At 36.3% G+C, this 18,562-nt stretch overlaps 1 protein-coding gene across 1 annotated transcript in view; it reads left to right on the top strand.

Annotated features, from left to right (window-relative positions):
* GABRB1 (gamma-aminobutyric acid type A receptor subunit beta1) overlaps positions 1 to 18,562 on the top strand; it is a 387,348-nt gene that overhangs the window by 346,446 nt on the left and 22,340 nt on the right. The window contains exons 6-8 of the mRNA XM_011281892.4: positions 8,650 to 8,787; positions 8,896 to 9,048; positions 12,594 to 12,838. Of these exons, the coding sequence (XP_011280194.2) occupies positions 8,650 to 8,787; positions 8,896 to 9,048; positions 12,594 to 12,838 (536 nt within the window). The remainder of the gene's footprint in view (positions 1 to 8,649; positions 8,788 to 8,895; positions 9,049 to 12,593; positions 12,839 to 18,562) is intronic.

Here is an 18,562-nt window from a genome sequence, read left to right as displayed (position 1 = left end):
AATCCAGAGTTGCCCATGGCAGGGGAGAAGAGTCAGCAAAGACCTTGTATTAGATCACTTGGGAAGAGGAAGTGAGCAAGCAGGTGCCCCTGATAAGCAGCACATAGACGCTAACGTAGAAGCTGTGCTTGATCATCCCTGTTTTTACTGCCTACTAGAAACAGGCCACCCAGGACCATAAAGTAATGATAGAGGCTTAATGAGGTCAAAAGCTGTAGGTGAAACCATCCCCAAACTGGGACAAGGTCAAGGGTTTGTACTCAGGCTTTGATCTATAAATACTATGTCTCTCCACAGAGAGTCTCTAGATACTAGGTTTTAGAACTTCCTCCCAAACAAATACTTACAGTTGAAATACTCTATGTTGCCAGCTAAAAGCAAAATCATGTGTAATCTAGCTTAGAATAGGACAGTATCTCTTTGTGAAATGTGACGAGACAAACAAGAGCCTGCCTGGATGAAAACCACTCCAACCCCATATAAAGGTGAGCAAAGGGTATGAGACATGCTAGTCTAAACCCCACACTCCATTCAAGTGTGACAAGAAGGCAGCTTTAAATTTGAAGTATATTGTCTTGGCTTCTTTAAAGGATTTTTAAACTAAATTGTATTTATTTTGATTCCATCTATCATTTTGAAAAAGTTTACCTTTCACACCGTCTTCCTGAATGGATGTGGCTGAGGTATTTATCACCACATAAAAAAGGTGCATGGGAGAAATTTTCCCCAGGCCTAGCATCAGCACTTTGTTTTTTTTCCAAGCCAATTGGTTTGTTTTCCTCTCAGGGGCATTGTGAATTTTTAAACTGGTCTGATTTTGTGTTGATGGAAGGCACTTTTATGGCTCTGAAGAGATACAGGTCTGGATGATCCTGGAAGCTCATTTCCTCCTTCCTGGCGGACAGCAGACTCAGCAGATCTAAGTGAACTTGACAAGCAAGGGCTGGTCCCAGCTGCCAAGTTCCTAAGGCTATGCCTTTATGACCGATCCACCTCCACCACTGGGACCCGCCATTGTCACACAGTCACGTAGTCATATACAAATGTCCAGCCAGTCCTTTAAAAAGTACAGCATTACAAGGCAGGGCTCCTCTCTACCGGAATCTTGGCTACAGGGCCCTCAGTCTACCTCTGATGAGCCTAAGAGCAAAGGAATTTGGGGAAATTTGCACTCCACTATATCTCTGCTGGATAGATTTTGAAACTCAGCCCCATTCTGTATCTTTTCCAGGTCACACTGGTCATGTGTATTTGAAACCATATTGCTCACATGTAGAAAATATACAGGATTCTAGGACATCTTATTTTTTTTAATTCAGTGTTTTCATGTTTTAACAGATACACAGGATTCAAAAATCAAAAAAATATTAAGATAAATATAGTGCAATTTTCCCTCCCATCCCTATCTCCCATCTTCTTAGTCCCCCCAAAGGAAATAATTACCAATTTGTTATCTGACCCCCCCCCAAGGTTCTTTTATACATATAAAAGTATAGACAATTACGTTGTTGCTTTTCCCATATTTTTCTCACACATATTACAATGTTATAGCTGAACTTTGTGGGGGTTTCTTTTCATTAAAAGTAGTTTTGGAGAGGGGCGCCTGGGTGGCTTGGTCGGTTAAGCGTTGGACTTTGGCTCAGGTCATGATCTCACGGTCCGTGAGTTCGAGCCCCGCGTCTGGCTCTGTGCTGACAGCTCAGAGCCTGGAGCCTGCTTCAGATTCTGTGTCTCCCTCTCTCTCTGCCCTTCCCCTGTTCCTGCTCTGTCTCTCTCTCTGTCTCAAAAATAAATAAACATTAAAAAAAAAGTAGTTTTGGAGAGTTTTTCATATTATATGTAAGAATTTCCTCATTCTTTTTTACAGCTTTACAATAGTGCATTAATGTACCATAATTTAGTCAACCACTCCTCTATCGAGAGACATTTATATTGTTTCAAATATTTTGTTATTAGAAAAAGTGCTGCAATGAATAATCCTACGCATACCCTCTTCACAATTATTCGATTCAACCTATGGGACCAATTTCTAGAATAGGAATTTCTGAGTCAAAGGATATATACATTTGTATTTTTGCTGGATAAAGCCAAACTGCATCCTGTATGGGTTACATCAAACTACACTCACACCAGCACCACATAACAGTGTCTGCTTCTCCACATGCTCAGCAACATACTGTGTTATCAATTTGTGGATTCTTACCAGATTGTCAGGTTAAAAAAAAAAAAAAGGTATTTTGATATAGTCTTAATTTTAATTTGTATCTCCTTTATTATGATTGAATTGCATATTTTTCCCTTTTTAATGAACTGCTTTTGAATATCGTTTTTCCATTTTGTTATTAGGTTTTTGGCCATTTTCTTTTATTGTTGTTGTTTGTAGAAAAGTCTATATATTAAGAAATGTAGTTATTACCTGCAATATGCACTATAATTATTTTTTGTTTATTATTTGTTTTTGATGTTGTTTATGGGGTTATGCCACATCTTTTTTTTTTTTTTTGTATGCACAAATCTGTCATTTTTTTAAATGACTTCTGCTTGTTGTATTACAGTTAGAAAGGCTCCTCAAGGGGGCGCCGGTGTAGCTCAGTTAGTTAAGTGTACAACCCCTGATCTCAGCTCAGGTCATGATCTCACATTTCATGAGTTTGAGTCAGGCATCAGGCTCTGTGCTGACAGTGCAGAGCCTGCTTGGAGTTCTGTATCTCCTTCTCTCTGTCCCTTCCCCATTTGTACTTTCTTCTTCTTTTTTTTTTTTTTTTTAATTTTTTTAATGTTTATTCATTTTTGAGAAAGAGAGAGACAGAGCATGAGCAGGGGAGGAGCAGAGAGAGGGAGACACAGAATCTGAAGCAGGCTCCAGGCTCTGAGCTGTCAGCACAGATCCCGATGTGGGGCTTGAACTCACAAACTGCGAGATCATGACCTGAGCCAAAGTCAGAGGCTAACTGACTGAGCCACCCAGGCACGCCCCCCCATTGTACTTTCTCATTCCCTCAAAATAAATAAACAACAACAACAAAAGTCTCCTTGATGCCAGAATTATAAAAGAACTCTCCCTTGTTTTCTTCTAGTACATACATAGTTTTATTTTCTAGATAAAACTACAATTAATTTGACGTTTATAATAATACACGGAATGACATATAGGTCCAAACAAATTTTTTCCAGTAGCTCCCCAATTTTTTCTACATAATTTATGAAACTGTCTTCTTCCCAATTTTTCCAGGTGCCAATTCTATTATATACTAAATTCCTCTGTTCTTTTTGGCTCTAGTTCCGAATTTTTAAGTGCGGCCCATTAAGCTGTCTATACCAGCATTAAGATAACACTTGTCATTATTGAAGATTTTTAGTACATTTTACTACCTGATAAAAATAGGTATCCTTTATCTCTCTTATTTTTTTGGAGTTTTCTCGGAACTTCTGATTTGTTTATTTTCATTTTGGAATTATTTTGTTCAGTTTCCAAAACAAAAACCTATTCGTGTAGTATTCACGTTAAATTACAAATGAACCTATGATGTTGAGTCTTTCTACTCAAAAACATGAGATGCCTTTTTGTTTATTTAAGGCTTCTGTTGTGCCCTTCAAGAATGTTCTCAATGCTGCATATGTCTTGCATATTTTTCAGTTTATCGCTATATATTTTTGTATCTCTTTTTAAATATTCTTCCATTACACATTATAAATTGTTGTCTTTACATCTGAAACTACCCATTTCTATACAGTAATTTTGTACCCCATTATCATGTCTAATCCTATTATTTCTAATTGTTATTAAGTTCACCGCTTAGGGTTCACTGAGTATACAATTGCATGATTTGTAAATTAGCTTAACCAGCAGCTTTACAACTTTATACTTCAATTTTCTTTCCCTTGCCTAATTCATTGGTTAGTATTTCCAGACCACTGTTAAATAAGACCAATGGTAGTGAACGCCTTTACCCGGTTAACTCTGTAGGAATGTTTTAGTGTTTCCACAATAAATATGATGCTGGCTTTGAGACTCAGCTATATCTTGCTATGTAAGGAAGTATCTATTCATATTTATTGGGTATTGTTTTGTCAAAAGACTAAATGGCTATTACATTTTGTCAAATGCCCCTTTGGCACCTCTGTAAATAATCATATGCTTTCCTTCTCTTTAAATCTATTAATATATTAGATTATATTACTAGATTTTTCTAATATTGAACAATTCACACTCTGAATAAACTCCACTAGTTACTCCTTATTATTTAGTGTACTGCTGGATTTTGTTCACTAATATGTTCTACTTACTTAATGAAAATAATTTGGAAGTGTTCAATCTTAGCCTTTACTTTGGAACTGTTTAACTAGTAATAGACTTATAAGTTCTTAAATATTTGAGTCCCGTGGGTGTTTGTTTATAGGAAATGAAATCAAGCAGTTTGATATCCTATCTCTCCTGATTTGGACAAATGCTTTTCTTATGAAAAAACTATCCATTTCATTCAGATTTTCTAATTTGTTTGCATAGATTTGAACAAAGTAGTCTTATGATTCTTTACAAGCCCCCTGTTTCCAAGGTGATTTCCCTTTTTATGTGTTAATTATCCGTCCTGATTCGTTTATTTGATTAGACTTCTCTGTAGAATAGTTTCCTCAAATAGGTCCCTGGGTGATATGTTCTCTAATCTTTGTAGCTTTGTATATCATCTCTGGAAAGAAGCAATATTTTGGCAGGGAATGGGACCCTTGGGTCTCAGATTTGCTGTCCTTTTTGCCTATACTCTAGGTATTCTGTGGATATTATTCCATAAGCTTTTCCTTTCCATACAAGAAGTCCAATATGTTTTCCTTTGAAAATACCTTGTACTTTCTGTCTGGGAAATCCTAAGATTATCCTTTTACTCTTGGAGTTCAGGCATGCTATCACAATTACCTAATATAATGAGCCTTTCAATTTGCAAAATATTTATTAAGCTCAAGAGAACTTGTGTTTTCTTTTTATTTATTATGGTTCATCTTCTTTCAAGACTGCCTACTATTTATTTATATATTAGATCTTTTAGATGAGTCCTTCAAAGCCATTATGTTTTCTTCATACTTTCCAAATCTCTGTAATTTTGTTTTCTTTTGAGATATTTCTTTCAAGCTGTCTTTTAAAATGTTAATCTGGCCTCACCAGTGACCATCTCCTCAATTTATTTAAAACATCTTTTATTAAAATCTATGGGTTTTAGTAGAAGGAAGGTTTCTGTGCTCTAATCAAATATACTTAAGTGTTCCTATGTTTATATATATATATATATATATATATATATATATATATATATATTTTTTTTTTAGGTTTTCCTATATTTTTAATAAGGATGGGAATTGAAGAGTTCAAACTATTGTCTTCCTCCTCCACCAGTTATTTTCACAAGGGGCCATATACTTTGGATGTTCTGCTTGCTTTTCTTCTCTAGGACTATTGGATTCTCTTATAAGCATTGTTGTTTTTTCTTACATATATCTTGTGGTTTGGACCCAGCTGCCAGAGCACTGAAAATGGAAACAATGTTTTAGGTGAAAAGTACAATGAGCTCCTGGTAAAATGTCATTCTCTTGCTGGTAGATCAGGAGGTAGTCTCTGTCTCTGAGGCAGCCTACATTTTCAACTCTCCCACCTCTCAAAACAATTCCTCCAGTTACCCAAGTGTTCGTGCCCTTTATTTAGTGGGTCCAAAGAGCCCCTGCATTCAGCTTTCTTCATCAATCTCATTGTCCCAATCCCCATTCAAGAACTCCATGCCACTAGTCCCCAGAGTGGGGGAAAAAACCCATGACACAATTGTCCCTTAGATCCAGACAGAGCTGAGACCTTACATTCCCCGGATGGTACTTCATGCTGGGCTTTGAAATAGTTCATAGCTGAATTGAAAATGGAGGGGAGAGCATCAGGGTTGAATTTAAGCTATCATAGTGCCACTAGCCATTTTCTCATTCTAGAACCATAAATAGGCTCCACGGGGATCCATGATCCTCTGAAATTACCATCAAATTTTATTTATTTATTTATTTATTTATGTATTTATTCATTCATTCATTCATTCATTTATCTATATATGTATATGCATGAATATGTTTCTGTGGAGTTTTTTTAGAAGTTATTTTTTTATTTTTAACTTTTTTTAATGTTTATTTGTTTTTGAGAGAAAGAGACAGAGTGTGAGTGGAGGAGGGGCAGAGAGAGAGGGAGACACAAAATCCGAAGCAGGCTCCAGGTTCTGAGCTGTCAGCACAGAGCTCAATACAGGGCTGGCACTCACTGACTACGAGTTCATGACCTGAGCTGAAGTCAGGTTGGACGCTCAACCAACTGAGCCACGCAGGTGCCCCTAGAAGTTATTTTTTAAAGAATTTTACTCTTTTAGAGCAGTTTTATGTTCATAGCAAAATTGAGAGGAAGATACAGAGATTTCCAATATGCCACAAGCTTCCACATACATGGACTCCTCCGTTATCAACACCCCCCATCGGAGTAGTACGTTTGTTACAACTGCTGAACCTACATGGACACATCATAAATCCCCAATAGGCCAGTAAGTCAATAAGCCAAGAAGATGTAGATCATTCTAAATCCAATAGGTAAAGAGGGTCTCACAGCTTCTTGGACACCAGGGATCATAGCTAAAATAAATATCTTCTGTTTCTATGGCTACTCTTGAGTCATTGTAAAATGGGTTACTGAATATGGAAGATTACCCTTTGAAGAAAAGGCAAGTTCTTAGACCTAGAAGGAAATGGTTTAAAGAGAAATAAAATAAGCTAAATTGAAACCTATCACACAGTAAATAATAACCTCTATAGAAGGGCAAAAGTAACAAATATAAAAAGGTTGTGGGTTCAATGAGTTTAAGAATAAGAATTCAAAAAAGAGCTTTTTGTGAAGATAAGTTAGAAATGTGTAAAGTAATAAAATTGAGACAGGTTTATTTCCCCTCAAAAAAAAAAAAAAAAAGAATAGATTAAAATTTCCTACATCTTGCACTGGTATGTTTTCAGTGAGCCTCACTGAAGACTTGGCACTCTTCTAAATTTTAAATATGTTCTTTTTTTTAATCTCTTGGAAAATATTACTGGCTTTAATCAAAAGTAGGTCTGCATCATATCTACTATATTATATGGTTATATTTGAAACACAAGCCTTAGTAATTCTAATGGAAATAAAGGATTTGATGGTTTTTTTTTTATCTGAGATGAATATAAAGAGCAAATGAACTCAGAAATATCTTCTTTATGTCTACCAGGTAGAAAGAGACAACTATAGCCTTCTATATGCCCGAACTGATTTTTAGACTTTTAAATATACCATACATTGTTTTTATAGAAGTTAATTTTTTATGTGACCATAACCCAGCTAGACCACTGATAAGGGGAATCAGAAGTAGAAAAGAGAAGACAATAGACTTCAGGGTAGACCCTAATAATGCAATCTACAATCCTCTATACATTACTCTTAAATTAACAAAAGCTCACCCTCATAAATATTAAGCTATAAATGTATTATCAAGAATTCATAGGGGGCACCTGGGTGGCTCCGTTGGTTAAGCATCTGACTTCAGCTCAGCTCATGATCTCGCTGTCTGTGGGTTCAAGCCCCACATTGGACTCTGTGTTGACAGCTCAGAGCCTGGAGCCTGCTTTTGATTCTGTGTCTCCCTCTCTCTCTGCCCCTCCCCCACTCATGGTCTGTCTCTCTTTCTCTCTCTGTCTCTCAAAAATAAATAAACGTTAAACAAAAATTCATAAAGTTCTTTACACTTATCACAGGGAGCAAGCATAATGTATAGAATTATTGATCACTATGCTGTATACCTGAAACTAATATAATATGTGATTACACTTCAATTTAAAATTTTAATTTAAAAATTCATATAGTCCTTAATTTTTCACCTGTATATTAGATATAATAAAAATATATGAGGGGGACCTGGGTGGCTCAGCCAGTTGAGCATCCGACTTCAGCTCAGGTCATGATCTCACGGTTCATGGGTTCAAGCCCCACATAGGGCTCACTGATGTCAGCCTGTCAGCATGGAGCCCCCTTCGGATCTTCTGTCTCTCTCTCTCTGCCCCTGCCACACTTGGGCTTTCCCCAAAATAAATGAATAATAAATATATATGTAATTTGAATAGAAGTTTACCTATTTTCTAAAATGTGTATTTCTTTTTTAAATGTCTTGATCATATAATCAGTATGTACAAATTTGGTTTTTCATTATACTCTACCAGTTTACCTTTTCCATATCCCTTTTAACAAATACATGCTCAATTATTATTATGTATTATTGTTAAAGGATACATAGTAAAAATCTATGTTCAGGTACTAGAATCCAGCTATCGCCTTATCTAACCAAAGAATTCCCATTAGTAGATGCAAAGAAACTAAATAAGGAGAAGTGATATCAGACATCACTGAATGAGCACAGAGTTTATGTCCACTAAAGCAGATGCATCCATCTTCTCAATGCAAGAATAGTGCTCATCATGAGACCTATATGCCATCCTATTTAAAGCATTGTTGTCTTACCACCACTTTCTGGGAATTTTCTCTCCAGTTCCAAGACTCTTCAAAATGAATTTCTAGACCAACCTAACTCTATTTAACCATGCTGTATTTCTTGGTTTCAGATGGCTATACTACTGATGACATTGAGTTTTACTGGAATGGAGGAGAGGGAGCAGTAACTGGAGTTAATAAAATTGAGCTTCCTCAGTTTTCAATTGTCGACTACAAGATGGTCTCCAAGAAAGTGGAGTTCACAACTGGTGAGGTTATTTCCCTCCAAATGAACTCGGGGCACTGTGAAAGAAAGAAGATGATTCCTACCAAATGGAGATCTGATTTTTTTTTTCTGTTTTCCTTTTTTAATTCAGGGGCATATCCACGACTGTCACTAAGTTTTCGTCTAAAGAGAAATATTGGCTACTTCATTTTGCAAACCTACATGCCTTCCACATTGATTACAATTCTGTCCTGGGTGTCTTTTTGGATCAACTATGATGCATCTGCAGCCAGAGTTGCACTAGGTAAGGCATTCCCAGCACTGAAAAGAGCTGGTAGGATTTAGCTTCAACCAACCAACCATTGTTAGAAATTACGAGCAATGGCTTTCTCTCAGAGCAAGTCAAAGAATGAGATTACCGTAAGAGTCCTTATAGTAAAATATCAAAGGGTAAGCATTTTCAGGATGAATGTTTTACAGTGCAATATCTTCTTAGCATTTTACCAAAAAAATCTTGAAATATAATTAATACTAGCTATATTATTAGTGCTTCTTAGAGCCTATTTTTAAATTTTCATTACACTAATTTTTACTAACTTCATGATGATTTCCTCTTTGGTCTCTGCTTTTTTACAATGAAGAACATTTACAATGCATTATTCTCTCTTTTTTTTTTGTATGTTGTATTCTTTTTTTTGTAATATAATTTATTGTCAAATTGGCTTACATACAACCCCCAGTGCTCATCCCAGCAAGTGCCCTCCCATTTTCCCTTCTCCCCCACCCCTCATCCACCCTCAGTTTGTTCTCTGTATTTAAGAGTCTTTTATGGTTTGCCTCCCTCCCTTTGTAATTATTTTTCCCTTTCCCTTCCCCCATGGTCTTCTGTTAAGTTTCTCAAGATCCACATATGAGTGGAAACATATGATACCTGTCCTTCTCTGACTGACTTATTTCACTCAGCATAATACCTTCTGGTTCCATTTACGTTGCTGTGAATGGCATGATTTCATTCTTTCTCATACAATGCATTATTCTCAAATGGATTTGGAGAAAGCTAAACCTTGTGACTGTTAACAAGATATGTCAATTGTTAAAAAATACTATTTTTCGAACATTAAAGTTAAGTCGTATCGATCTGAGTTTTCCTTAAATGGAGCTCATCGCACTTGAATAGGGCACAGACATTCATCAGCTATATTAATGACCTGTGATCAGCACAGAATAAAAATGGTTTCCTTCCTGGAGGAACAAAATTCAAAATTAATCTTGCCACGGTTGAGTAATTGCAGCAAACTGAAAGGCTATATTTGAGACTTTAAAGGATTCCTTGGAAAGTTAGAATATATAAAGTCCGTTTGATGAATCTGAGCATGTATGGGTGTGCCTCATTATTTGATCCTAGACCCCTCTCAGTTATCATTTTCTGGGGCTTATTCTCAAACATGCGTGCACATGTGTGCGTGCACACGCACACACACACACACACACACTCACACACACACCAAATACATAACAGCATCATTTTCAGCTAAGCTGACATACACATCACTTCTTTTGAGATTGCTGAACTGGGTTAGATGTTCAGCATCCCCTTCACACTCAAAGTAATTGTCATCTCTATAACTTATTTCTAATGACTAATTTCTAATGGCTCACAGTCAAATGCTGGTAGCCCCTTATCAACCTTTGAACATTCCAAAACTAAGGAAAGGCAACAAATAGTTGATCACATCATAGGTATGAATCTGCATATATTATTTGAATGTGAACATGAGTATGTGTATACTATGGTTAAGGAAAAAACAGTGGATGATGTCAACAGCAGGGAATACAACTATCAAGGTCATAAATCGTGGTTCTCCTTACACATCTATCCCCAAAGCTAATGGTATTTTGATTAAAGATGTTAGCACATAAAATGCTGACTTAATCTTCTCTTTGAAATGTAAAATCTGTGACATTTTAAAACTTAACTAAGTAAAAAAGGCATTTGTTTACTAACCCTTCTTGCTTAACAATTTAAATCAACGAGTAGAAACCAAAAAGTAATTAGTGGATTTGTAAATGAACTGTTTATTTCTGCTGAGGATATTAGCTAGAATTATATTGGGTGAACTTTAAAATTTTATTCAAAGAAATAAGTGAGACCATTCATGATGGCATTTCAGATCAGTGCAGTACTTTGGAATTCATCACTGATCTGAACCATTTTAACTTTTTATATGCTAACTCCGACTTCCTATTTTATCTGTTCTCTTAAAGTTGAATAGTCAAATCAGGGAATTTATCCAGAATAATCTCATGGGCAAATGAGTGCTAAACTATTGTTCCCCCTTTTCAGTTTCTACCTTCTATTCTCTTTGCCGGATGTCCTTTGTTTTTAACACCCATTTTAACATTTCCTGTCTTTATTTTTAAGCACTGTCATCAAGTTTCAAGTTTTATCTTCTCATCTTTCTGTTTTCATTTTAAGTGCCTTTTAACACTTCCTTGCTTTTTTGCCCCTAGCTGGGTGATCTATGGAAAATAACTAATCTCAGAATTTCTGTTTATGCATCTATAAAACAGAAATCATATACCTGCCTTATCATACCCAGCAAGCTGTTATGGCAGTCATATAAGATAATTCATAACTGTGTTTAAACTGTAATATTGGGGCACCTGGATGGCTCAGTCAGTTAAGCATCGGACTCTTGATTTGGGCTCAGGTCATGATTTCACTATTCATGAGATCAAGCCCCATGTTGGGGCTGTCAGCACGGAGCCTGTCTGGGATTCTTTCTCTCTCCCTCTCTCTCTCTCTCTCTCTGTCCCTAACCCAGTCTCTCACTCTCCCTCAAAAATAAATAAATAAACTTAAAAAATAAAATAAAATAAAACTGTAATATGCTATATAAATGTGTAATTTTAGTATTATAGCACAAATTATCTACGTAAGATTCCAACTTCCTCTTCAGTTTTGTTTTTCCCAATTACATTTCATCATTGCCATCATCAACACCAAATATTTATTACAGTCATGCAAAGATTATATGGTTAAGAAAGCTTGTGCTTAACAAAATAGACAAAACAGAATTTTCCTTTTAAGAGTTTACAGTCTTAACCTTCTTTAACAAATGCAAGTTGAATTTTTCAGGAAATCTTTTCTTGACTCCGGGGAACTAATTCATTCTAGGCTCTGGAATCAAGAACCAGAGGTAACATTTGAAAAATCAAAGCAACAAGGTTTTATTTAAAAAATACATAAATCAAATGTTTGATGCAAATCGCGAACTTTCTTACATATACCTTCTTTTAGCGTTGTTTCACTATGAATGATGCATTATTATTTTAACGTGTAATACTGACCTTGTATATATTATAGACTTATGGAATGAAGTAGGTCTCCTCACGATGGTTACCAACTTTCAGTTTGGTAGTGGCTATTGTGGGCATTAGTGTCACAAGGACAGATTTAGTAGGAAAATGAGCAAGACGCTGAGACCCGGAAGAAGTCCGGGTTACCCGGTGTGTAACAGAATGAGGAACATTTGACAGGAGACAGTGAGCACATCAATGGGATTTTGATATGCAGGTCCATTTATTCTTCTTTCTTCTATGTGTATTATTTTTAAAAAAAATGGCTTCCAACCCTCCATTAATGGTACATCCTGTTTTACGATTTGTTCATGGCCTGTATGGGGAGTCTGAAGCTTTGTCCTTCCAAATATCTGCTCCTTTTGCCTAGTGGTTTATCACATTGCTGCCATCATTCTGGGACACCAATAAGGAAATAGCATCTGTCTTAGTCTTTCAAGGGCAGCTTAACAAGTGCATTCAGCTAAGATGTGTCTTTCTGTTTCATAGGAATCACCACCGTGCTGACAATGACAACCATCAGCACTCACCTCAGGGAGACTTTGCCGAAGATCCCTTATGTCAAAGCGATTGATATTTACCTGATGGGTTGCTTTGTGTTTGTGTTCCTGGCTCTCCTGGAATATGCCTTTGTAAATTACATCTTCTTTGGAAAAGGTCCTCAGAAAAAGGGAGCTAGCAAACAAGACCAGAGTGCCAATGAGAAGAACAAACTGGAGATGAATAAAGTTCAGGTAACGTATTAAATATTCCTTACAATATTCTTCCAAAATGTATCAGCAGCATGGTGCTCAGGGCTCCCATAACAGGAAAAAAAAAAGTATATTAGTTTATCTTTAATATGGCTCAAACATGCCTCCCTTTTACATATTTGAGAATTGGGGATTGAAGAAGTTAGGTTGAAGTTACCATAGGTTAGTAATATACCTGGACCTAAAACTCAACCCTAAATCCATTATTCTTTATTCTAAACCAAATAGTTGTAAAACTATAGGCAGAAGAATAATGCCAGATTTGCTTGATAAATGAATGAGACAACTAAAATAAATCAGTTCTGTACTCGGTGGAAATGAAAAGATATGGCCCAGTAGTTACAACCACAGACTGGAATTAAACTGCTTGGGTTTGAGTCCCAGCTCTGCTACTTACTGGCTTTATAACCCCAGACATATCAACCTACATAACTTCTCATCTAGTCTCTGTTCTCAATGTCATCATTGAGGTTATTATAGTATACTTACAGAGTTGTTATAAGGACTAAATGAGGTTTTTTTTTTAAGTCTAATATTTGTAACAATACCTGGAGCATGAGAGGTACTCATTATCATTATAGCTAGCTAGCTATCACCCTTGGATGTAAGACACTGTCACTATTTTTCTTTTGCTTTTCATTGGTAGATCTTATGACTTGTGCTTTCACTAGTGCTTTCTTTATTCTTTAAGAACATCTCTTTAGCCTCTACTTCTATGCCATGTTTCACTGAAATCAAATTAAAATTGTGAACATTGAAATACTGCATCCACTATAAATTGTTTTCAAGATGGCACCCAGGGTGACAACTCAAAAGATTCGCTCATTTAGCCACCATTCTGAGCATTAGGGATACTTCCCTGAAGGAGACAAAACTCCTGGCTCTCACAGAGTTTAGACTCTAATGTGGGAAGACAGACCATAAACACGTAAGCATGGATTAAGAGGATAATTTCAGGTTGTAGTAAGTTCTGAAGAAAGTAAAACAGAGCGATGGGTAAAAGAATGATTTGGATCACCTTCAAGGGAACAAGGAAGGTAGATCAGGAAGACCTCTCTGAGACATGACCATTTGATCTGAGACCTAAGTGATGAGAAGCACTAACCACACCATGTCCATTCGAGGCAGAGGACACGACAGTGCAGTGGCTCGGAGGAAGGAATTGCTTGAGGTATGAAAGTACTAAGAGGACACCAATCTGGCAAGACCATAGCAAGTGAGGGAGAATATGTAGTATTAGAGGTGGCCGGAGAATCAGGCAGAAGCCAAACTATAAATCTTCCATGTACGTATCTTCATGCTCTTTGGTGGGATATCAAAACCAAACACTGTCAGGTAATTAGAAAATTATAAGCAAAATACCAAACAGATTCAGCCAAATGGTCAAAATTCAAAGTAACTCATTCAAATAATATTTTACTCTTTTTTTTAAAGTTCCTTTTTTTAAGTTTAATTTTTTTTTTTTTTTTTTGAGAGAAAGAGAGAAAGAGAGAGAGGATGAGCACGCGTGAGGGAGCAGCAGAAAGACAGGGAGAGAATCCCGAGCAGGCTCCATGCTGTCATCTCTGGCCTGATGCAGGGCTCGATCTCACAAACCGTGAGATCATGACTTGAGCTGAAATCAAGAGTTGGAAGCTTAACCAACTGACTGACTCAGGTGCCCCGGGAAATTTTCACTCTTATGTGAAATACTATGCTGGATTCTATGCAAGAAGGAGGAAGCATGATACTTGCCCTGAATAATCTTCTGATCTTTGTGGGAAAGAAGATTATATTCAGATGAGGTGATTAGATTATAAAATGAAACAGGACAGCACCTACCTTGAGGAGTGTTTCTGAAAGGAAAAGGCTGATTCTGACCTACTAGCTTTAAAAGTACGTTAGCAGATTTTAAGGCCACCTCTTTTCTGTTCCCACTCTCATCTCAGTTGCCTTCTAAGCCTCTGCATAGCTCGGAATGTGTATTAATGGATATATCATGAGGGAAAGCCCTACATAAATAAAGTGGCATAGGTTCACTGGTAGGAAAATATGAAGCCATGGACTGGATGGATGTCAAAGATAAGTAGAATTTGGAAAGGTAAAGGAGAAAACAGGGCTTCTGAATTGGCTAGAAAAGCAGTGTTCTCTAGAAAGGTAATTAAATGGAAAGGTCACACCTTCAGCAAACTGAAATCAATGCATTCAGATAATTTAAAAACATCATAAAACAAACTTTAACCACACTCTTTGGTCATTTACCTTGATTCCACCCCAGGATATCAGAGAATTTTTCTAAGATGTTAAGGGACAAATAAAGGCCAAATGAAAGCCTTGTATGCCACATCATATCTAGATATATAATACATATTGCCCTCAAGAGGGCTTAGCGACTAATAAGTAAAATGTTTCTATCTAACTGATCTTTGAGTAACATTGGGCACAAACATAGTAAGGTTTCACTGGATCTCAAATCAGGAACTTTTTATGCCAGATGAATTGACATTTTAAATTTGAATTCCAGTAGATAGGATAGAAAAATCCCTCAATTATCAGGGTTTTTTTTTTTTTATGAAATTTATTGTCAAATTGGTTTCCACACAACACCCAGTGCTCATCCAGGGATTTTTAAAGAAGATAAAAATGTGCTTTTATCCATGGAAAGTTAGATTAGAAACTTCACAAATGCTTTTCAGAAAAACACAGACAAAATCATGCCCAAATTAATTTAAAAATCATGTTAAGACATGAAAGAGTAGTTTATATTGGACTAACTCTCTTATGGATTAAAAATTATAAACCCCGAGCAAAAAAAAAATAAAATATTTTTGAGAGAGAGACAGCTTGAGCAGGGGAAAGGGGCAGAGGGAGAGAGAAAGAATCTTAAGCAGCCTCCACACTCAGCATGGAGCCCAAGGTGGGGCTTGATCTCTGTGAGATCATGACCTGAGCCAAAATCAAGAGTCAGACACTCAACCGACTGAGCCACTCAGGTGCCTCCTGAGCAAAAAAATTTTTAAATCTGCTTGAAGACATGAGCCTAACTGAAAACAAACAAAAACTAAAGGAGAATCAACCCTCAAATGAAGGGAATGACATTCTCTTAAATCAGTATTTATATAGCTTTGTCCCGAGGCCACTCCCCAGTCTGCAGAACTTCAGCCAAAAAACCTGCAGTTTTATCAGTCTGATGAGTCAGAACATGGAGTTTGATACTTCCAGAGTTTCAAGAAATCCTAGAAAGAAGTGAGTCACAAGAGAAATGCAAAATCTGAATTTGGGGCGCCTGGGTGGCTCAGTCAGTTAAGCATCTGACTTCAGCTCAGGTCATGATCTCCCGATCTGTGAGTTTGAGCCATTCATCGGGCTCTATACTGACAGCTCAGAGCCTGGAGCCTGCTTCAGATTTTGTGTCACCCTCTCTCTCTGTCCCTATCCTGCTCATACTCTGTCTCTGTCTGTGTGTCTCTCTCCTCTCTCTCAAAAATATACATTTCTTTTTTAAAAAAGAAAGCTTAAAAAAAAAAACCTGAATATAAACTTCCCACAAATCCTTGGTTGACCTCTGAACTACAAAAGTATAAAATGCTAGGGAATCTGGAAGGGGGAAACGGCTGAAAGACTGAAAAAAAAAGAACAAAAATAAGGGATTCTCCTTGAGTTAAGGGAAAAATTAAAATAGATTCACCGTAACTACACATAAAACCCACTCACTACCCATTCTAGGTGACCTATTAGTAATTTAACTGCCTTTTATTATTATTAATTTTTTTTTTATTTTGGAAAGAGAGAGCAAAGGAAAGGGACAGAGGAAGAGAGAGAGAGAGAGAGAGAGAGAGAATCTTAAGTAGGCTCCACCGTCAGCACAGAGCCCAAAACAGGACTTGATCAAATCACTCTGAGATCACGACCTAAGTCGAAATCAAGAGTCGGACACTCAACCAACTAAGCCTCCCAGGTGCCCCTTAACTGCCTATTAAAACAAATCCCAACATTTGTTAGGGAAAATAACAGAATCCAAAGTCTCTACAGAGCATCATCAACAGCTACTATATAATAAAAAATCACTAGACATGAGAAAAAAGCAGGAAAACATGCCCATACTTAAGAGAAAAGACTTAAAAAGAGAAAAGAGAAAAGTCACTAGAAACAGAACTGCAAAAGTCTCACATGTTGGCTTAAAAGATAAGGACAATAATTAAAAATAATAACAGTAATTAATATATTTAGAAGTTCATAGAAAATAGCCCAAAACTAAAAGGAGCTGAAATATCCTATAATAGGCAAATGGTGAAACAAACCATAGTAGGTTCATACCATGGAATACCAGCCCAATAAAAAGTAATGAACTATTGATACATACAACAACTTGAATGGATCTCAAGGCATTAAGATGAATGGGAAAAAAAGTCCATCTTAAAAGATTATACATTGTCTGATTCCAGTTATATAATATACCTGAAATAATAAAATTATAAAGATTAAAGAACAGACCAGTGGTTACCAGGAGTCAGTGATGGGTGGAGGGATTGAGTGTGATTAATTAGAAAGGGGTAGCACAAGGTGGTGGAATAATTCTATAGCTTGCAGTGGTGGTTATGTGAATCATCACATGTAATAAAACTACATAGAACTATACATACTTTATACCAATGTCACTTTCCTGGGTGATATTGTACAGTAGTTAAGTAAGATGTCAATAGGAGAAACCGGGTGAAGGGTACATAAGAGCTCTCTGTGCTATCTTTCTAGTAATCTACAATAATTTCAAAAGAAAACTTTTTAAATAATGTCCATAGGAACAGATTAATATAGGTAGAGATGGGGAGTTTCAAAAAAAGACTTGAAACTGAAAAAGAACCAATGGAAATCATAGAATTGAAAAATTCATTAGACTGGGTATTATATGTAAGTGATGCATCACTGGGTTCTACTCCTGAAGCCAATACTATGATGTATGTTGACTAACTTCAATTTAAATAAATTAATTTTTTAAAAAGATTACATACACTTCAACTTTTCTATTTAGATTACTGCATCCTTAGCAAAGGAATGCATAAATCAGATCCCCCGCCCCCCCTTTCAGATAGATGAAAGAATGTCCATTATATATTACATATATCCTTTTGAATAAAAATTGCTTATATATTTAAAAAAAAGAAAAATGCATTAGATGAATCAGCATCAGATTTTATAAAACATAAGAAAGGGTTAGTGACATTAAAGTTAATATTGGCCATCTCTCAATTTTTCCATCACACTGGTTCTTATCATAAATGTTACTACCTCAAAGAAGGCTTAACTGACACCCCCCAATGGTGGATTGTATTTTGTACCATTGTTATTTGTTCTCATGGCTTTCTGTGCTTTTCCACCATAGGATTTACCACAATAGTGAATATATGTTTACTTAAGTAATTATTTTTTAATGTCTATCTCTCTACTAAACTATAAGTTTCCCAAGGATTGGGATCAAGGTTCTTGTCTATTATGTTTATTGTTCTTTAATCAGTGGCTAGAACAGAGGAAAAAACAAATAAGTATTTGCCGAGTGAATAAATTTAGAGAGGACTTCTCCATTCAGGATGAGTTCTTAGCTACCATAACCCAAGGTCCTGGATGCTACATCATGTTTTATAAAACTCATATACATTCATAATAAGTAAGAAAAAGAGACTGTAGTCCACTTCAGTTTTTGCTCCAAACTTTCTTACTGTTTCTATCACT

This window comes from Felis catus, chromosome B1 (genome assembly GCF_018350175.1).
Source record: "Felis catus isolate Fca126 chromosome B1, F.catus_Fca126_mat1.0, whole genome shotgun sequence".
Taxonomy (NCBI): Eukaryota; Metazoa; Chordata; class Mammalia; order Carnivora; family Felidae; genus Felis; species Felis catus.
This window is presented reverse-complemented; position numbering and strand designations above follow the sequence as displayed.